Raw genomic sequence first — 22851 nt, forward strand, 5'->3', positions numbered from 1 at the left:
AGCACTGTGAACCCATTCCCAGGTATCTCCGAACCTGACATGAGGCTGATACTCTCCGATGATCCTGCCTCATCCTTCCACGCTAACACCCTCTCTCCTTGCCTGCAGAGGCAGGTGAGTTAAATGGCTGTCTTTCCACACAAATAATCTATATATAGTCTAACCACAGTGGAAGTGGATCCGAAAAAGCCTGTTTTGTTGGTTCTATCACTGAGGAGGCTTGTGATTAAGATTTTCTTCCCCACGTCCCTAAAAATCACAACACAGGTTTATCTTTTTTCAAAGCATTCGGAGGAGAGTCCCGCGCTCTACAGTTGGCTAGTGGAAGAAGGATGAAAAGCATGAAAAATAAAATCATTTGGACATGTTCCCTGATGCCCAGCTGAAAGAACAAAAGGGACACCCAAATTTTCTCTTACCAACACACTCCTGCAGAAGTACGAAGAACTACAACCTTTGCTACTGATTTCTTCCATATTTATTCTTCATGTCAATTTCAGCTCCCTGAGTTCCTCCACCTGGAATCTCTTGAGTAAAGTCATGGAAGAAGCTCAACCTACCCGGAGCATCTGGGAGAAAAGGGACTGGCCGTGGCCCCTGGAGGACTGCACCTGAGTCACACAACTTTGTCGCCTTCTGCAAGCCCACCCAAGAGTTTTTGAAAGAGGAGAAAACCCGCATTTTGCCCACCAGAAGAAAGCCCTCCTACTTACCTGTTCTTCCCAAGATAGAGGAGGGAGGAGGATGGGCAGAGGCTCGTCCTCAAATGCGACGATAAGGTCTGTTGCTTCCGCGCGGTCATGAGTCGAGACGACTTACCAGATGTCCTGCTTCTTACCTGAAGAACATGAAGGACTTTCAATCTATTCATTTGGTCTGAAGAAATTAGGGTAGAACACACCTGAGGGAGTGGACTCCGAAATATACAAAGATTCAGGCCCCGTTGGGTAGACAGAATAAGGGGTTCATAAAAGTGGTTGATTGAGTCGGTTGAGTTACGCATGCAACAACTGCCCTGGCCCATCTGTGAGGGAAGTGGGACCCATGTGGGGAGAAGTCCAGCTCACAAAAGCATTTTCTCCAAGAGATGCTTTCTCTCTTCAGAGCAATAGCTTTTGGGCGTTGAATCTACAACTGGATAATCACTAGTCTTGAGCCTTCCTAATGTGAACCACCGCTTGACCACCATCTTCCAACTCGCCAGTCAAAGAACCAAAGGGGAGAAAACAGCTCCAGAACTACTATTCCATTTTCCAAGACCTTCCAAAGCCTTTGGCACCATTCAGTGGAGCTGGGCTGTGGCAATTACTAGGTAAATATGACTGCTCCACATGGTACACGATAATATTTATATGGAGCATGACTGGTTGGATCAGAGTTGAGGGGGCCTTTTCTGAGACTTTCCTCAATATCATCTGGGTAAAGCAGGGCTATGTAGGGGGTACAGTGCTGTTCAATCTATTCCATGCAGACATGCTGGTAGATTCTATTGATCAATGGTATTTATTGAGCACTTAATGAGTGCAGAGCACTGTATTAAATGCTTGGGAGAGTATTTATAATAGAATTGTTAGATCTATTCCCTGCCCACAACAAGTTTACAAACTAGAAGACTGTAAGTTTTAACAAGAGGCCCAGATATTGGGGTTAAAATCCATTTCCCATCCCTGAGAAACTCTTCCAACTGGAGACAGTCTTTCGCAGCCAGGCAAGGCAACACCCTCACTGTGGGAAGTATGTTGCAGTGGGAGCCGGGGCTACGATCGACAATAGGAAACTGAGGTACTGTACGCTAGCCTGCAGTAGGAAAATCCTTCATGCAACTAGAGATCTTCAACAGTAACAAGGAACTGAAAGCTGTCTTGAAAATCTCTTATCTAGGCAGCACATTAATCCAACCAACCAATGACGGACAAGCAAACAGACAACCAGAGAAGACGGCCAGCATATCCTCTGTGGGTAGCAACGACGTCTCAAACTTCATGCTACACTGAACACCTCCAGAATTGTACCGCTACCCAACCTTGCGAGATCCGAGAAAAGGCTACTGCCGGCTCCTTGAGCAATTCTCGCAGTTTCATCTAGGTGCTAAATTCATATCATATGGTAAGAGCAATTACCAACAACCAAATCCTAGAATGAAGCACTAACATTATGCTTATCTTAGCTTGTTCAGGAATTTATTGAGCGCTTACTGTGTGTGCTTGGGAAGGAACAAAATAATAAAGTTGATAGACATGCTCCCTGCCCACATTATGATTTGGGGAAGCAGTAAATAAAACCTCAAACAAGGTGACATCACCACTGAATGTAGGGAACCAGGTGGACCAGATCGGTGTGCCTACAGTTGAAAAAAAGAGTGGAGGTTTTTGCACATAAGCACTTACAGAATCACTAGGCAAATATCAAAACAGTGCCAAGCGCTGCAGAGAACAAACAGATTAGCACAACAAAGCACAATCTTTGCGTATATATGGTGTGGTCAAGGCTGTCTGTCCTGCAACGGCCCTTCTGGCCACACTTACACCCTCGAGTAAACCTTCCTGTCAGTAGTGTCATTGCTAAATATCAAAGACAACTATTAATAGGTGGAGATTAGGTTTCTTCTCAGGGTTTTCATCTGGAAATGACCGTGGCCTTGTTGACAGGTACATGCACCACGCATAGAGTTCACATGAAAATCAGGATTCAGCTTTATCTCCTTATTCAGCCAGTTGCAACTGCTGTTCTTTACCTGAACACAGTGACTTGATCCATCCAGGTGAAAATAAGAAATGCTATTACTGAGTCAAACTAATGGTCCATGCAGGCTAATATTCTGTCTCTACACTGGAAACCCCCAGATTTTTGGAGACAGAAGGTTGGTTGGGCATGGACCGAGTACAGAGGCTTTTATGAGTTTTGCCTAGGAAGCTCTCTGCCCTTCTCCTATACTTGCATGTTGAAAAATTCATATCTACCATGTTGCATTTTGGCTGGATGCTACATTGTGACTCACAGAGAAAATAGGCTCCTCAACAGTAACTCAAGCAATGTCTCGACTCGACGGCCCATAAAATGAAAAGCAGTGTGGCTCAGAGGATAGAGCATGGATCCGGGAGCCAAAGGACTTGGTTCTACTCCCCGTTCCGCCGTGCCTGCTGTGTGACTTTGGGCAAGTCATTTCACTTCTCTGGGCCTTCATTACCTCATCTGTAAAATGGGGATTAAGACTGTGCACCCCGCGGAGGACCTGGACTGTGTCTAACCTTGATTAGCTTGTGTCTACCCTAGAGGCACATAAGCCACAATTAACAAATATGATTAAAAAAAATCCAAACTCCTCTCAAACCCACTGAAGCCTGCAGCTTTCTATATTGGAAGATTCCATATGATTACTACTCATTAGCTGAAGAAGTACTTCCTTTTGTTTGTTTCTTCATTCTGAGCCTATTACCTTTAGGATTAATGGACACTCCCTTCACCTCTGACGGGATTTGGTGATTTCAGTGCATGCCCTGGTTTTGTACACTTCAACCATGTTCCATCTTAGGCTTTGCCTTTGAAGCATGAAGAGTTTCAATGCTGTCCATCTAAACCTCATTCAAAAGCCCCCCAACTTCCTCATCAACTGGGTTGCCCATCTTTGGACCCTCTCTGGTCAACCGGGTTCTTCCTGTGATGTGGCAACCTGAACTGAAGTAGCCAATTTGTTCTTAATCAATACCTGAGATTTCCCTAATTTGTCAGCACTTATAGTTCATTAATGACCCGATCAATGCAACCTTCCCTACATGTTATATTCTCACCTTGCTTTTCTTTTATTTGTCTGGGAACTCTTTGGGAACATCCCTCAATTATTATCTGTGTGATGGAGCATTTTTAGCTCTCTGTGCTTTCAAATATTTCTGATGTAAATGTCACAGGCAAAAAGATGCCCATTTGCACGTCACATTCTAACTGCCTTAAGGTAAATTATTATTATTTTTTAATCAGACACATGTAGTCTCCTGCGGCCAAATGGAAGCTGTTTTGCCACCCAGATATTGGGGAAATGAGAATGTGACTCCAGAGTGAATTGTGAACTGTGAGTGAGATACCCCCAGAGAATATCAACAGTCCCCTGAATTCACTGGGCACCTTCCTTCAAGGCGCTTAGCCTGCTTTACAATATGCTGAACACTTCTCACCAAATCCTAGTAGAATAGACAGATAATCCTTGAAGACTACTACTCTCAAATATTCTTGTAAGAGAGGAAGAGCATAAGTCATTTGAAATCCACCATTAATCCTAAAGTCAATTTAGCTATTATTTTCAACCTCTTCTGTCAAATTTTTGATATGAGCTACTAGTAAAACTGTGACTTAAGTATCCCTTCTTTTTCCTCCCCCAGTCCACTTTCTAACGAGTAAGCACTCAGTAAATACCATTGATTAAGGAGTGAAATTGCCCCAAATATGGCAAAAAGGAGATGGAAGACAAACAAGTGGGTTGATAATCTGTCCAAATCAATCCAGCTCAACAACCAATAGTATTGAGCGCTTTCTATGTGCAGGGCTTGGGAGAGTACAGGACAATGGAGTTGGTAAGAAACAATCCCTGCCCACCAGGAGCTTACAGTCTTAGAGCTAACCCAGAGAATAAAGAAAGTTACTGTCCCTGAATAAAGAAAATTGATTTTATCCCTATATCACAGAAAGGGGAAAGAGGCAGAAGAAAGGAAAGGAGAAATGATCCCCCCAAAATCTCCACCTACACCACCCCGCAGCTGCTCTGCCCAGGTTTCAGAAATTGTATCTGGTTGGGAACCTGGGCTCAAGTCTGGATGAGCCCTTTGACTTGCTGGGAGATCTTGACCAACTCCATCCACTCCGAAAGGCCACCAGCAACCAGCTACTTCAGTTTAGAGTCCAGGTGCGCTGTTGGGGAGTTGAGGAAAGAATAAACAGTACCTGCCTAAGTTACCACCAGCTCTGGCAAATGTCCTAGGTTTGTCCATTTCATAAGAACTGAACCTGCCTGCTGCCCATGACCTTCCTCTCTCCCTGCCTCCCCCAACAATAAAGCCCACTGTGAAAAGACCTGAAGGGTAGAAAAGAGAGAGATAGAGACAACCCCTGCTAGCACAGCCTGTACTCAGGAGCTAAAAAGAACATTGCATCACTGAAAGGTGAACCACAGCTTAAAACAATTTTGATTAAACCCAGCAGTGCCCCGAACAAAGGAATTGGCTGTACCAACAAGCTTTTAAGTACACAATTTGGACTGATTTGAGGTAGTACTTGGGTCCCGAAAACAAATGCACCAGTCTAAACATGGCCGAGGTAACTCAATGACAGCTGGAAACGGATGCCCCAAGCATCTGTGATCTTTGGCATTCCCTAGGGCCACGGTGCTTCCCTTTATGGAAAGCTGAGACTGGGAATGCAGGGTACCTGTGTCCTCCCAGTTGAGTGTCCTAGCGTAGGGGTGAAGGAGGTATGTCGACTCCAAAGCAGCCTAAAAAGTACTGCTAGGCTCCCTAAGAACCTCAGGCAATGAATGCCCTCAGAGGAGGGAAAGCACTTTAGAGTCAAATTGAGAAGAGTGCCTGATGGGCTCTGCCCCACAATTAGAAGAGCTTCGCTCCACCCCACCTTCCCCTTCTCAGAGGAGCTCCCTGTGAGGGTGCCATGGAGGATTGCGATTTGGACCCTTGCATGAGGTCGCTGTCTGTGTTAAAGAAAAGCTGCTGGATCCTACAGGACAAAGAGGTTTGGGGCAAAAGCCACTGTCCTGGAGGGGAGGAAACCAAGCTGGGACAAGTGATTCCACCTCTTTGAACCCTCATTTCCTGATTATGAAACAACTGCCTCACGCCTCTCACTGATAAACTGATCCCAAAAAAGCCTTTGTTAAAAGTCAAAGGTGAAACAGATGGTTTGTGAAAAAGCCTCTAAGGTCCTCTCAAGAAAGACGGCATGTGAATATAAGATATCACCGTCACCATCATGCCAAGATAAGTGTAGATTTACTCTGATAAAAATGGTGTTATTAACTCGTGTTTTGGCAGGAAAAGTGAGGGTTGGAAAAAAAAAATACCTCTGCAAGAACAATGCACATGGCCTATCCCATCAAGCTAAGTGCCGTTTTTTTTTTTTACCATGTGATCCAATATCAGGAGGAAGGGAGAAAGTACTATAATTAGTAGTGATAGCAAGCAGGGCTCCTTCCCTGGTGCATGATGCTCTATACTTACTTTAAATTTCATTTTTAGTGGTGGCCCAGTTTACCACAAAGTTTAAATGCCCCAGGGCAGATCGATACGGCAGGACAAAACTGGCAGGGGAAATATCTCTTATCGCACTTTAGTAGTCACAACCTCCAACAGCACTTCTGTATATATCTTACATGTCTATTACTTAGACACTAACTCATGTACATATCCCCTTCTCTTTCTTCATATTTATAATTAATTTTAGGGTCTGTCTTTCATGCTGATCTGCAAAATCCTTGAGGAAAAGGACCAGGTCTTTACAGTAATGTCCGCCTCCCCATCTAGACTACAAGTTTGTTGAGGGCAGGCCACATTTCTATCAACTCTGTCAGAGTGCATACTCTCCCAAGCGCTTAGTACAGTGCTCTAGACAAACTCTCAATAAATAACCACTGTTGATGATGATGACATTAATTTTACTGTACTCTCCCAAGATCCTAGTACAATGTTCTGAATATAGAGGGTCCTCAAAAAATTCTATTGATTGATGAAAAGCAGCCTTGTAGAAATTCTCTTTCATGCGGGAAAACTACAACACCCACCCCTCTCTCATCAGATGCCTGATAGTTTTGGAACAAGACAGGCTGAACAATTCAGGTAGGGCTGTTTCCATAAAACTTAGAAGGGAAGGGCATTCCTTTGCCTTTCTGGTAACTAGTCACGTTCCCAATTCACCTGGAAACTCAAAGAGCCAGTTTTCCCTGGCCCCGAGGCGAGGTCCTGGAGTCTCTTACCCATGTAGAGAATTCCATCTGAACTCCGGCATGGAGATGCGTGCACCAACTCGGGAATAGTAAACGGCAGTTTCTATAAACAAAAAACAAATGTACGAGGAATAAAGTTGACTTAAAAAAAACTATGCAACCTATTACATTTTGGCTACTCTTCTTCATCACTCAGATCTGATATTCACAACCAAGGAGGGATGGGATATGTAACTTAGAAATATGAGGAACCAGGCAACATTGGAAAAAGTCAGGAAAATTTAAGGAAGACAAAATTCCATATGGATTCATCCCGCTTGCCTAATCTGGATCACAGTCTTCTGTTGTCTGATTTTTACTGATAATGACATAGTGGTATTTGTTCACCACTTACTATTTGCCAAGCATTTTACTAACTACTTGAATACATACAAAATAATCAGGTCAGACACAGTCCCTGTCCCACATGGGGCTCACACTCTTAAGTAGGAGAAGGAACAGGTACTGAATCCCCATTTTACAGAGGAGGGAACTAAGACACCAAGAAGTTAGGATGCTTGCCCTAGGTCACACAGAAGGAAAGTGGCCAATGCTGAGTTTAAAAACCTAGGTCCTCTGACTCCTAGGCCCGAGCTCTTATCCACTAGGTCACGCTGGAGTACTAGTTCTTGGCAGCTCTAACTTTTGTAATTCCTTTTAACCCCTCTAAAATGCTTCCCCTGCCTTTTCACAATTTCTCCCAAAACAGATTCCCCCTCCATCTGCCTCGTCACCCTTCTTTCATCACCCTCTCAATTTCTGTCATATCCCTCAAGCACTACAATTTAAATCCTTCCCTTCCCCCTATGCATTATCCCTTAAGATACACAACCCTGAGGACACATCCCCTATGGCCACACTTGAGAGACCGGCCCACCTGCAGAGGAGAGGGAATCCATTGCCAGCAGTAGCAGCAATCCCAACTTTTTCCACCCAAAGGAGCCTCTCTCAGCTAGGTCCTTTGGGGGACACTTCACTGTTGCTGAATGAACAAGACGAAAAAACTGCCTTGCCCTCAACTGAGGAAGAGCTGATCTGCCTGATTCTTATCCCCAAAGCCTGAGGGAGTGCGAGAGACTGGCTAGAGGTTGGAACCAGAGAGGCTGAGGGGTGAGATCCCCAGGCCATTTGGGCCACGTACACCACCAATAATTTCAACTCCTTTTTACATGGGTTCACCCTCCTGGAGAGCCCCTATGACTAAAAGGAAGGGTGGTCTATGACAATGAAAACATTCCCAGCCCTTGGGTCTCCACAGTTGTGAACACAAAAATAGAAGATAGATAACCTGTTCTTTCTAAGGGATAAGAACCCAAGGGTTACAATTTACGTGAGGCTTTTAACCCAAGGTGGAGAAATAAGGAAAGAACTAGAGAGGCAAAAGATTAACTCTGGGCAAAAGGAAACTCAGTGCCCAGCCCTGAGAGCTCCCTACACCTTTCCAGGAAGAGGCCTGAAGAATAGCTGCACGGAGAACATGACGGAGCTAGAAGACAAACCCTTAAAGCTCTCTGCCAGAAATGCCTCTCTGTTCAAACAAAAAGGTGCCATGGGGGAGGGGGAGAAAGACTCAGAATTAGAAGGAAGTTGTGGTGGGTGCCAGGAAAAGAAATTAATGGGAAGCCAAATGTTTCACTGCATTTCATCATAAAACACGTTCTTCGTAGACGTACAGCTGACACCTGAACTGCTTCCAAATACGGTAGTTTTGGAAGGGCCACTATTTCTGAAGCTTTTACCACTTTCATTCTGTTCTTATAAAACATAGAAGTGACTGGGGGTCAGGAGACTGGGGTTCAAATCTTGACTCCTCCTCTTGCTAGTTGGGCAAGTCACTTATCTGTTCTGGTCAGAGCAGTTAATAAACTATCTGTATTTCTTCCTCTGTAGGATGGGGATTGAATACCTTGTTCTCCCTTCCCTTTAGACAGTGATCCCTGTGAAGGGCAGGGATGGTCAGTGTTTGAGCTTATTGTAGTGTATCTACTCCAGTGCTTAACACAAAGTAAGCCCTTAACAAATACTATTATTAGTAGTAACTCCAAGCTGAGATAATTTTTTTTTTAAGGACGGAATAAGGACAGAATATTGATGGACTTTAAGGAATTTTTTTGTATCCGCTGGATTTTTAAGGAGGAGTTTTTGTGGTTTTGAAATAAGAATAAGGGTTTCCTCTGGCTTAGCTAAACATTTTTGTAAATTTTGTGCACTTAATGACTACTTAGCATTTCCCTTCCAGCCAAGAGCAACAAATGGTGCACTCTGCAGACAATAAATTCCACTGATTAAATGAAATGGGTGTCAGGAACAGGGTTTCAACCGAGTGGCCAGGGAAGGGGGGCGTGCTGTGTTGGACCCATTTGCTTTCCAGGCCTTGGCCCCAGGCTCAGCCACGCTGTCTGGGAAAGACCAGATGTTTGCAGAGCAGTTCTAGAACAGAAAGTGCTAGGCCTTACAGTATAAGCTCCGTACCCCAGATTGCCCCCTCAAAGCCTTGGGCAAAATACCAAGAGCACCTTGCTCCCCCAGTGGTGATGTTATCTTGGCTCTACTACACCATGAAGTCAGAAATTCCTGTTTCAGATCTGGTTGTTCCACTCCCGGTTAGATGAATTCAGTTTTTACAGCTGTCTTCATTCTAAAAGGGATAAGGGCCATAATGGCTCCTAAGTTGTTCCTACAACATTCTGGCATGAATGCTTAAGACGATGATGGGGTGAGGTTGGGGGGGGGGGTTGGGGACGAAGGGTTTGAGGAGGGCAAGAACTTTTACTTCCTTCCCCTACTCTCTTAACTGGCTCTAAGTGGTGTCATACTCGTTCCAAGGGCCCAAAAAATAGGCAACTTTTATGAGCCAGACACTCTACAGAGGGACACAGACCATGCCACAAGGGCCCCAAGCCCCAGGTTTTCCCAGCATCCCTGTGGCCAGCCCTGGGTTGCTCCTGAGAATCACAAAAGCGGCTGCTGCCCACAGCACGTCAGCTACAACTGGGATGTCCTGCTCAAAAATATGGGACTCTGGCAAGTGGCACAACGGATGAGCTATGACACTTCAAGCCAAAGACCCAGAGACCTAGGGGATGCTCGCTTCTGCAAGGCATAGTCCGTCTGACTGATCTTTACAGCTAATAGTTACCAATAACAAGAAAGGGCCCACATCCAGTAGCAAGCTTCCAGACCCACACTTAGTACTAGATGCCCAAACCATACCTCACCGTCAGGCCTTCGTTGTTTTTGCCCCCGACGGTGTACAGGCTGCCGTCATTGGGGATCTGGGAGGAATGCAGGCCTAGGAGTCAAGCCAGAAAAGGCGTCAGGGAGGACCCAGTGAATAGAGCCTGGACCCAAGAGAGCCCTGGAAAGGTAGAAGTGTCCATGTGACCATGTTACTTCCCTGACTTCAATTCATGTTCCATTTCCTCCCAAACCAGAATAATCAGAGATGGGGGCTTATAATAACAATGATGATGGTATTTGTTTGCTGCTTCCTGTGTGCCAAGCACTGTTCTAAGTGCTGGGGGAGATACGAAGTTATCAGGTTGTTCCAGGTAGGGCTCACAGTCTTAATCCCCATTTACAGATGAGGCAACTGAGGCCCAGGAAGGTGAAGTGACTTGCCCAAAATCACACAGCTGGGATTGGAACCCACAACCTCTGACTCCCAAGCCCGTGCTCTTTCCACTAAGCCACGCTGCTTCTAACACAAGAACTAATGCAGAGGCTTCATTCGGAAATGTACTACAAGATTCAGAAAACTCTGAACATAATAATAATAATAATGTTGGTATTTGTTAAGCGCTTACTATGTGCCGAGCACTGTTCTAAGCGCTGGGGTAGGCATAGGGGAATCAGGTTGTCCCACGTGGGGCTCACAGTCTTAATCCCCATTTTACAGATGAGGGAACTGAGGCACAGAGAAGTTAAGTGACTTGCCCACAGTCACACAGCCGACAAGTGGCAGAGCTGGGATTCGAACTCATGAGCCCTGACTCCAAAGCCCATGCTCTTTCCACTGAGCCACGCTGCTTCTCATATTCTCTATGTTCTCATGAACATATTAAAAGAGGATCAAAAAGGGAAAACCATTACAGGTTATGGTCCAACTTCAACTTTGAAAACACACTCCAGGGAGAGGATAACCAAAATGTAGAGCCCTGGCAAGTTTTAATGTACAGTGACCACCTTCCCCTAGAGTTTATTGCCCAAATCCAGACAGCAGAACGTTTGGTGATCCTCTAGACTGTGAGCTCATAGTGGGCAGAGAATGTGTCTGCTACACTGTTGGGTTGTTCTCTCCCAAGCACTTAATATAGTGTTCTGCACACCGTAAGCACCCAATATCGACTGACAAGCATGTCTGTCTGTGAAGAACATGATGTGGTATCACTACCACTCCTTGAAAGCAGGGATAATGTCTAGTAATTCTATTGTACTCTCCCTGCACTTGGTATAGTTTTTGGCACACAGTAGGCACTCAAAACCTACTACTGATTAGAGGAAACCTGACTTTGGTTTTATTATGGGGAAATGGGGTTCCCTGCATATTCTCCCCTTCTCAAATTCCCAGAACTTCTCCATGGTTTGGGAGTTGGAACCTCTGACTTTCTTGCCCTGTCTTGAAAAAGCAGAAACAGTCTAACTAGATGGACGTGAGCTGAAGCATACTTACTCTTCCACATGTGTTGGAATCTGCAGGACTGGATCTGCATGAGAAAATAAACAGTATGTCGATGAACAGGCAATGAAAAGAATCAGGGCCCCAGAGAAGAGGCTGTGAGATGGCAGAATAAGACTGCTGGAACATTCTTAGATTGTGAGCCCCCTCGATGGACACGGTCCATGGTCTAACCCCCACCTGGGTACTCTGCCCTAGAGCTTAGTCCAGTGCTCTGCACACGGTAAGCATTTAATAAATACTATTATTACTACTACCCCATAGCTTCCAACTGCCACATAGGGCAAAACCAGGAGTCTAGGCACGCCAGCCTATGTCTAACCAATCTAGCGCTAGTCCTCGTCCATTCTAGCGAGGCCCAATCCAGGAGTAGTATCAATAGCATCAGTACTCACTAAGTTCCTATTTTGGGACGGCACTGAACCAGGTGTTTGGGAATTTCCAGAATAAACTGGCATGTTCTTTGACTGCAAGGAGTCTACCCAAGAGTCATAAACATAAAAATATTTACAGGAGTAGTGAAATAAATCATTGAATGCACAAAGGATTAAACATACATTCAAGGGCGCTGAGGATGGGTGTAAGTACGGTCAATAAGGCTAGAGCTGTCTGTTGAGTTTATGCAGCTTGATGTCCTGGGGATTAATTGGGGAAGGTTTTGTTGAAAGAGGTGGGATTTTCAGCGTGTTTTTGAATGTGGGGAGAGCTGTTGTTTGTCAGATTTAGGACGGGACAGAGTTCTGAGTCGGGGGAATAACCTGGATGAGGAGACAGAGGTGGGAAAGTAGAGAATAAGGAAACAGCTAGCTAAAAGTTGGCTTGGGAGGAATGAAGAGAGCGAGTTGGAGAAAAACAGGTGACAGAACAGACAGTTAAAATGCGGGCCAGTTGGTGCATAGCCTAGAAGAGCCTAATTGGCTTGAGGGAAAAAATTAAGCAAATCATTTAATGAGGAATAATGTGCTTTAGAATACCCAAAGTAAGATCCTACAGTCGGTAAAGCAGTCTGCTTTATCTTCCCATCAATCCCATCACTATTCCTTCACACATGGTGATCAAAGGAGGATATAAAAGTACAAGATATTTGTCAAACTGCAGTGGGCAAAGACCTAAAATGGTAGCCATGAAGCCTTCCAACTTAATGTAGCAAGATTCTTGAATTTTAAAGATCAGGATATCAGTGGCACATTTATTGAGCGGCTTACTGTGTGTACAGCACTGTATTAAGCACTTGGGAAAGTACAATCCGGATAGGGTTATGGACATGTTCCCTGCCCATAAGGTGCTAATTTACAGTCTACAGAGGGAGCCAGACATTAAAATAAACTAAAGCTGGGGGAAATGGGAAGAATGTAAGGATATTTACATAAGTGCTCGTGGACAACAAGTGACACAGTCAAAAAATAGAATGATAAATTCTCTGCTTCCATAAGTTCATCATGAACAAACTGAGACACTTAAATACAGGTAACAAACTGACCCTAAGCAGTCTTATGGTAGGAACTGTCCTGAGCTGGTAGCTTGTCCATTGACCAACTGAATCAAGAAATCAGATTTGAAAATGTGCACTGGTACCAGACAAGCCCAATTAAATAAAGACAGAGCTTTCAAAAAAATCATCACGAGATCTTCGAGAGGCTCGTGAGGCTAAAAGGCAAAACTGAAAATGTTATCAGGTGCTGCAGCAGGAAACAAGTCAGCACAACAGGTGGATGCTTTTTTGGAGACTAGGGTTGTTAATCCCACCCCCACTGGTGGGTAAATTTCACAAAAAAAGGAACACTCTTTTGTAATATGAAAGAGGTATGTAGGTTGTGTGTTGGGTGAATGCTCATATTATAGCTAAAAACCATGCCGCTCAAGGAGTTTTATCACATTTTGTAAGGCCTTTTTTTTTTAACATGCTATTTAAATCCTAAAAGGGAAAATGGAAAAAAAAAATTCCATGATTGGAAAATTAGGAACAAGAGTTAAAAAAACCCCCAATAAATGAGTTTAAATCATTTCAGTCTACTCAAGATAAGCAGTGGGAAGAAACACCAGCTGCTCACTTTATACTCTAAGACAAACACACCAAGTCCTTCCAATTCTACCGCAAAGTGTAGAAATGATCCCCAAAAGCCTTTTAAATATGAAGCACATAAAGGAATTATCCCTCTAGGCTATTTATCTTAGCAAACTCTCAGGAGAGTTATCCAGTGATAAGCACTTTTAAATGGTTGCACTGTTATGTGAAACCGTTCTGTGGAAGGCTATTTTCTTCTGCTTCCCCCACTAAATTCAATGCAGGAGACTCTCAATATTAAAATCCAATTCTGCATCAAATAACACAGATATAGGGCATAAATATGCATTTATTTGACATTTGCCTGGAAGGCTTTGCCATATAAGTGAGGGAAGACTGAGAACACAGACAAAGGCCAACATGTCTTCTGTCATTTCTAAGGACAATGTAGAATGGCCCAAGAAGGGAGAGGGCCTTTGGAAAAGGAAAGAAAGAAAATCATCATTTCAGGTTTCCTCACACCCCAAGTTGGTTGATTTAGAATGGAGGAGAAAGGAGATTTGGAAAACCTATCAGTGGAAATTCTGCAGATGCCCAGGGGTGAAGACAAACTACAATTTAAAACAAAGTTCCAATCCTGACTTGAAGGCAGCATCCCCACCTAGGCTGACTTGGCTTAGAAGCTTTTCTCTAAGAGAGGAAAACAATCAGATGCCTTTGCTGATTAAAGTCACTTCTAGAACAGAGTGCTCATTTAATTGTTGCTCAAAGAACCCTAATCTGAGATCATTCTTTTCCTTAAGTGATCACCACAGGGGAAAAGAAAAAGTTGTCTCCAGCCTAGACTGGATCTTAATGATAACTGGATGAATAGTTGCTCGAGCAGCCATTTCACTTTGTTTTTTATTTAGCTTTCTTAAAACCACAATCCCTTACCAATGGAAAATGCAGGAAATGACCAATATCACCTTAAGCTTGTTCCCGAATTGTACTTTCCAAGTGCTTAGTACAGTGCTCTGCACACAGTAAGTGCTTCCTTAAATATGATTGAATGAATGAATGAACTGAAGTGTTCCCTTTGTTTACAGTGACACACTTAACATTCATCAACCCCACTCCTTGAAAATTCAACTGCCTTCTTTAATACACCCCAGCCTCAGTCTCCCAGCACGTCTGCACATATCTGTAATTTACCTAAAGATCTGTCTCCCCGTTTGGGCTGTAAGCGTTCTGTGGGCAGGAAACGTGTCTACCAATGCTGCTGTATTTCAATCCCCCAAGCGCTTAGCACAAGGCTCTGCATATAAGAAGCGCTAAATAAATACTATTGTTTGACTGAGCTGGGCCTTTGTACCACAGCTAAACTTAGAACTTTGTCTGTCCAGAGCAGCCTACCAAGACAACTAATCAACTCAAAGCAAAACTCTTTTGCTCCCTCTGGGAGCAGAACACCTCACCATCTTCTCTTTATCATATCCATTGGTCAGGGATTCCTTTGATTTTTGAAAAACAGCCTGACATCCCCAGCCATGAGGAATGGTTTGCTCAATTATTTCACCACAATGCCAAGCCTCAGTCTGGAAGGCTTTAAGCATGATTCACTGGAATAAGGTTCCTCATCTTTATTTGCTGACAAAAATTATCCTTCCCAACTCAAATTTTATTAAGCTCTCAGCCAAATTAAATCAATACATCCTAGTTCATAGATTGTTGGGAAGAAACTTTTCCCCAAATATAAATTTATTCCTGGCCTTCTGAGGAAAGGGCTAGATTAAGCCTAATCTGCAAGTTTACACCTACTAAGTACTTAGATCAAAACTATAACATTGGGGCAGGATTTACATAAGACTCGATTTAAGATCCTCAGACTCATAAGAGCTGGAATGGGTGTGGCAAACTTTCTTCAAATATCACATTATTAAAGATAACAGTATTGCAGATTTTGCTCAAAGCAAAGTGTAATAATAATAATAATAATAATGTTACTTGTTAAATACTTAGTATGCACCAAGCACTGTTCTAAGCTCTGGGGTAGATACAAGGTCATCGGGTTGGACACACTGTCTCTGTCCCACATGGGGCTCACATTCTTAATTCCCCTTTTACAGATGATGTAACTGAGGCATAGAGAAGTGAAATGACTTGCCCAAGGTCACAGAGCAGACAAGCAGCAGAGCCGAGATTAGAAGCCAGGTCCTTCCGACTTCCAGAGCACGGGTCACACTGCTTCTCAATGCATCAATTGAACAGATTTAGAAAATAATGATTCTCATTTATCCACAGGAACTGATGCATGGTTCTGCAGCACAAGCAAAATAAAATATGGTAGCCAAATAGGAAAATAGTCAAAGGAGAAAAAACGGTGGAGGGAGACCCAATATTGCTTGGTACAATTCCTGAGGAGCTCATCAAGAGGAGAAAACTTCAAAGACCCAAGCACAATGTTTCCCAAATACAGCTAAGTAAATCGAGATGCAAACATGAGGAAGGGTCACCAAACAAGAATAGACACAGTATTCATTTAATTCTACAACTTCATTCTGTTCAAAACATACTAGCATCAAAGTGTGCCTATTAATGAAGTGAAAATGTAGGTGGAGGTTTCTGAGGAGCCAACACCCCCTTCTCAGGAAAGCCAACAGAGGCCAATCTCACATCCTCCCTAAAAGAAAATCAAAAATTTTCCTCTCTGTCTTCAACAGAACAGAGGAGACCACCTTTTAAACCACCCACGGGGCACTGAAATAAGTTAGAGAGCTTGAAGAGTATAAAATCAATTAATTAATCAATCAAGAGTATTTATTGGGTGCCTGTGTGCAGACACTGTTCTAAGTGCTTGGGAGAGTTTAATAAAGACAGAAGATAAGATCCCTGCCCATAAGGAACTTAAAATCTAACGGGGGAGACAGAAAATAATTTGCAAAGAGGAGGAAGAAGTGCTCAACTAAATTCTAAAATTAATTTCTAAAAAAAAATATTCAATGTCATCTTCCAGACCCTCCCTACCAGTTTGGACAACATCAACAGATTTCCCTCCTTGAGCAACGTGGCCACGCCTGCAGAGCGGTAAAGAAATCCAACTACTGAAAAGGAGAAGTGGAACACTGAATCAAGAGACTGGACAAGCACCAGCTCCTGCTGCCGCGCTGCAAAAGAGCTGAAAAGAGAGTTTTCTCAAATTAGAGGCTGAGTGCAAGGACTTTAATTCACTGGAACTAAATAAACCTTGTTCTGTTAATTGAAGTCCATGATCCCAGATCAAGATTGGAAATACTCTTTTCATTAGCTCTTAAAGCCATCCCAGTCTCTCTTCTCTTTCACTTGGGATTTTCTGATTCCAGAAGGGTCGGAGTCCAGCTGTCTAATTACATGTCCTTGAACAATTTTGTTAGTCCAAGACTACATTTCGGCAGCTTCACGGTTCAAGACAGCAATGAAGGAAGCTAATTTTTCAGCATTTCGGAGCCCCGATCACTGATAATTTTGACCACATTAAGTTTCAGTTCCCAAAAGTAGGCATGATGATTTTAAGCAGAGGGTGGCTCACCAATCCAAATCTCTCACTGCTAGGACCAAGAAAGCCCGAGGATACTGTATTTCATTGTTAAATGTCCTTGTGAGCCTTGCATGAAAAACTAGGAATGACCAACAGTTCCAAGTGAAATTCCCATTACTGACCAATCACTACTAAGGGTACATTAAGGGAACCTTGAATAGACTGGACTTTTACCTCTTTCGAAAAGTCATCTGCCTAGCAGAAGATCAACTCTGATTTCCTCTTTAATCTCTCTCAGCTATATCCAAATTATACCACGTGGAGACACCGAAGCACAAGGAGGAAGAGAAAAACAAAAGGAAGGGATGTTCTGAAGAACCACTACTAACTTCATCATGGATAATTTAGACATTAGAATGAGCATTATCTGGCATTGTTGAAAGGAGGCCTGAGTCCCCTCTAGACTGGAAGCTCACTGCAGCCAGGGAATATTTCTACCAACTCTGTTATACTGTACTCTCCTAAGTGCTTAGTAAATGTTCTGCACAGAGTAAGCATTCAATTAATACAACTGAAGGGAAGCAGCATGGTCTAGTGGCAAGAGCACGGGCTTGGGAGTCAAAGGTCATGGGTTCAAATTCCGGCTCCGCCACTTATCTGCTGTGTGACCCTGGGCAAGTCACTTAACATCTCTGTGCCTGAGTTACCTCACTGTAAAATGGGGATTAAGAATATGAGCCTCATGTTGGACAGCAACTATGTCCAACCCGATTACCCTATATCTACCCCAGTGCTTAGAACAGTGCTTGGCACATAGTTACATTTAACAAATACCATAACTATTAGAGGAACTTTAAACAGGCACGTCATTCGGGGCACAGATGTAATAACAATAATAGCAATTATGGCATTTGCCAAGCTCTTATGATGTGCCAAGCACTGTTCTAAGTGTTGGAGTAGATAAAGGGTAATCAAGTTGTCCCACATTGGGCTCACACTTTTAATCCCCATTTTACAGATGAGGTAACTGAGGCACAGACAACTTAAGTGACTTGCTCAAGGTCACAGAGCAGACAAGTGGCAGAAGCGTGATTACAACCCACATCCTCTGACTCCCAAGCCCATGCTCCTTCCACTAAGCCATGCTGCTTCTCTGTGAAACAGTGCTGAGGCTGTTGCCATCAGATAACGTGCTAGATGAAGAGAGATTGCCGTGAAGTCTTTAGGACCTCCATATATTCCATTTCTAAAAAGATATGGAAACTGTTCTCCATCCAGGTGTGGTTTGACACTGCAGGCAAAGTGGCCTTCATTTCTGGGAACAGGAGCACATGTTTGATTAATCAGATTATTGGCCAGCAAAGGCATCTAGAGGAACTCCTCTGTGAACAACCCCCGGTCTTTAGGGTTACGGGAAAGGTTACACTATGAAACTGGAGGATCCTGGTACCATGGAGCTGAATCACCATCTTTATATGCTGAATTTGGGCCAGTTTTTATGAAGCAACACCACTCATCTTAAAGCAATTCCAGTGAGTTATTAACAATGGTTTTCCAATCTCTCCACCTAAATTCCCAGCAGAAATTTCTCGACCCTAAATTCCTGTTGGATTGCCCACTGGTTTACCAACAAGCGGGAAAGAGAGGGTGGTACAACCGAGGACATGGTGGTGGGTGAACTCAGTACGGTGGGACCGAAGAACCCAGCTGTATGTGGGTGGCCCAGCACTGATGGCTGACTTAACTGCACTGCATTTGATTACATTTTCAGGTTTGGCAGCGACCCAAATAAATCCCCATTATCTTATTCGGAGGACCTGACTCATTATTAGGTTCGGCATCGGCTCAGCCCGGCAACAAAGATAACCTGGGCTACGCAAGATTCGCTAGCTCAAGGTAGACTGCTGTAAAAGAAGAACTTAAAGGAAAAATATCTGGGGGACTTGAGGGGCAAGAGGAGTGGCACGGCTGTATAAAACAGTTAAAGTTAGACGGATTCCTTAGTGTCTAGTCTTCATGCAAGCCTTAGAAAGGTGAAATTCCAGGAGAGGGAGGAGAGAGGCCAAACAGAAGGGGGCACGATGCTTTACATCAGAGTGTTTTGACCTGTTTGAGACTAATCCTTGTGAGAAGAGAGAAACTCAGAAGGAAATTAACTCTGCTTTAGAAGACAGGGAGAGACTTCACACAATAGAGGCCAGTAACAGAGAGCTGTCTTGGGGCTCAACTGTCGTGCCACTTCTTCCCAGTTACCCTTCCTCACTTCAGCTATGAAAACTCCACCATTGCTTTCCCTCGCATCACTGAGGACCCCTGATGCCAGCATGCTCTGTGCATGCCGGGTCAGGGATCCAAGTCTGCTATGGCACGCTTGGCATTTCCCCGGCTGGACAGCGATCCATGCTGCCTTGCCCAGTACCACCCTGTCCTGCCTTCCATCACCCTGGCAGGAAAGGCATAAACACTCGCAGCATGAAGGATCCCCAAAACCTCAGGAAGATTAATGGCTGCTGTGTGGCTACAGGTTTGTCTTGGATTCTGAGCCACAAGAAACCTCAAATTCTTGTCCTCTAGCCCAGTACTGCACCCCACTGATTTTTTTTAATTGTGTGTAATTGTGTTTGTTTCAGCATTCCTGACGTTTGTCTTTCTCTCCACCATGTCTAATTTCCCACCTATGTGCTCTCTCCCAGCATGTGATATAATGCTCTACACACTGTATCTTAATATTTATTAAGATTTATTTATTAAGTACTTAATAAATACCATTGCTACTATTAGGGTTTGGGCTGCAGGACTTACTAGGCAATCCTGGAACCTGCCAAGCAAGATGGCAAAAGCAGCCTTTGCTTCCAACCTTTAGATGGCAACAAATCCTGTCACTTGTGGTGATAACATCATGCGTGACCTTCTGACACAAGCGAAACCTTTTCCATATGGAATGTTATTTGGAAACATTTATTCATGAGATGAAAACACTTGCTGTGCTCATTAATGAATCACAGAGGGTAAAAATGGAAAATAGGTTGGCCATGTTCTACCTGAAGCCAAGTCAGAACTGCTATTTTACAGAACAGTAGAAAGCACAATATGTTCAAGGGTACAGTCTGTAAGTCCCATAACCTGTCCCTTGCAAGATTTTCCTTGAAAGATTATTTTCTTGAGTATCGCCACGCTCTAAGGTTTAAAGGACAAAAGCTTTTGCAGAATGAGTTGAAGGGCTACAACAAAATTTCAATCTCACTTCCTCTAACGAACCCCACTGGAAGTTGACCAGTTTGGTAAACATTCTCTATTGCCCACATTTTGATGAGCCCTGTAACAGTTTGAAGGTAAGCCTCATGAATTGTAAATACAGAGGCAGTTTCCTTGCAAATATAGGAAGCCTGACTTCAACCTTTAAAAAAACCCAAAAATGTTAAAAGCAACTTGTCCTCACAAAGACCAGCCTGATAGAGCTGTTATTAGCAAAATGCATGCCAATTATATAAAGGTACAGGCTGGATGGCTGCAAACAAATCCTAATGAAACATTATTAGTGTGCAAACAGCCCTTAACACATTTGGCAATCACACTAACACAACTGCTAAAATACTCTAATTGTACATTTTCCTCAAGCCACTTTCTCCTTTATTGAGTAATTATAACTGCTTCACTTTCTTTGTCATCGGGAATGAGTCTGGGATTCAACAGTTCAAGATCAGCTCATCAAAATGCCCACCTCATCCCAAAAGTGGTTCCAAATTACCTTCTTTTAGAGTCCATTTGATGGAACCAGTCCTCTTGCTGACAGCATGCAAACTTCCATCCAGAGTAGAAACAAACAATAGTGTTTCAGGAAGGGTTACTGTGCTGGTACTTTCAAAACTCTGAAAGGGGAGAGGAAAAATAAAGAAAATCTTACTATTAACACAATCTGCCCACCACACAGCTGTAATTCCACAGTTGAGAAGTCGCCCTTCTGGAAATTCATAAGCCTACCGGCAGACAGAAAAAACAAACACTCAAAGCAGAGGAACAGGATTTACAAACTGGAATCACTGGTATGGCGTAATAAATGTCAAACAGTGAACAACTAATACAATGAAGATAAGATGCAAGACCCTGTGCAACCCACATCCTCATCTCCGTTACTTCTAAGTTGCTCTAACAACTCTTAAGGGGGAAAGTGCATATGGATTTTAAAAGGCCTCAATGTATCTTTGACATCTTTTTCCATGTGAACTGTTACCATCTACCAAAGAGAGGCCACTCAACAAACTGATGCAGATCCAGGGCTCTAGATTTCCTCAATCAAAAAGCTAGGCCATAATTCTTATTTAAATGGTAAATTCAAATGGCATTCTAATCACAAGTACTTTTAAAAGTTAAATATAAAATAGCTTTAAACATTTACAAACAGCAGCAGCAGCACCACGTCATTCCGGGGGATGAAAACAACAGCCAACTGCCTTTAAGACTACGTTCTTGTCCATCATAGGCTGGGGAAATAAAATACATCTTCTATTTCATAACCCAAATGGCTTCCCCAATATTAAAAAACAAACTACTTAAATATAAATTCAAGATCTGCATGATGAAAGAGAGGCAGGGGGGCCTGAGTCCATCTTTGCAATGTCCCAGGGGCAGGACTACATCATGAGTGATGGGTTTGAACCTTCTGACTTTTTTTCCATGCATCCTCAGACTACCCTGGAGGTCACTCTGCAAGTCACTCCGCCAAAGAGAAGGCTCTCCCAAGGGGCGGGCTAAATAACAAATGAGAAGTAAAGCGTGGAAATTCTCAGTCTAGTCTTGCAACTAATTTGAATGGAATAAAAGCCCCTGAAAAGCAGGAAATGCTTCTTCAATTACATGGCTCATGGTATGGAACCATACACAGGAGAGTGCTTAAATGTCATCTCCCTGACAGTCACAAAGAATCTGGAGGTACTAAAAATTTTGGGTCCCTCTTTTGCTTTACCTGACCTGTGTATTGCGGTCACTAGCAGTCAATACCAATATGATTCCTGTTTTCCTCCTTCCCTGCCCCTTAGAATTCTCTTCCTGTACCTTCCTGAACTCTCAAGGCCACCCTGTTTGGCTACTGAGAGGGTCTCTCTCTCTTCTAGGCTCATTTTACCTGGCTTTAGGCCCGACCTGTTAGTTCAAGTTCTTTCTCTCTTTTCCTGCTCCTTTACTCCCTCACAATTACTGTCACCAGAGAGTGTTAGATGATGATGAATTTGCTACTTTTTTATTAATGTTAGTCATTGGCTAACATGACAGTATGGCTAGTCCTCTCAAAGTTGTGGGTACACTCCCTGACACATTCCCCATCAGATAACACTGGGTTTGGAAAAGGTTCTGCTCAACTTATTGGATGTAGTAATGCTGGAGAATGCAACAAGAAACCTGGACACTAATATTAGAATATATATTCCCATCAGCCAAAGACTTAGATACCATCATTCCAGTGATGCTTTATGAGGATTATTGGTCCCTTGAGGTACTCCTGTAAGGAGACCAAGTGATGATCAATTGTTTTTTACGGTATTTGTTAAGTGCTCACTATGTGCCAGGCACTGTACTAAGTTCAGGGGTAGATACAACCTAGTCAGGCTGGACACAGTCTATACCCCACACGGGGCTCACAGTCTTAATACCCATTTTACAGATGCGGTAACTGAGGCACAGAGAAGTGAAATGCCTTG

The 22851-nt window shown here is 43.4% G+C and overlaps 1 protein-coding gene across 1 annotated transcript in view; it reads right to left on the reverse strand.

Moving 5' to 3' along the window:
• ERN1 (endoplasmic reticulum to nucleus signaling 1) overlaps positions 1-22851 on the reverse strand; it is a 64645-nt gene that overhangs the window by 19179 nt on the left and 22615 nt on the right. Inside the window, 7 exon segments of the mRNA XM_029079883.2 lie at positions 718-805; positions 807-838; positions 6971-7043; positions 10198-10251; positions 10253-10271; positions 11652-11685; positions 20907-21027. Coding sequence (XP_028935716.1) covers positions 718-805; positions 807-838; positions 6971-7043; positions 10198-10251; positions 10253-10271; positions 11652-11685; positions 20907-21027 — 421 coding nt within the window.

Source organism: Ornithorhynchus anatinus, chromosome 15 (genome assembly GCF_004115215.2).
Source record: "Ornithorhynchus anatinus isolate Pmale09 chromosome 15, mOrnAna1.pri.v4, whole genome shotgun sequence".
Classification (NCBI taxonomy): domain Eukaryota; kingdom Metazoa; phylum Chordata; class Mammalia; order Monotremata; family Ornithorhynchidae; genus Ornithorhynchus; species Ornithorhynchus anatinus.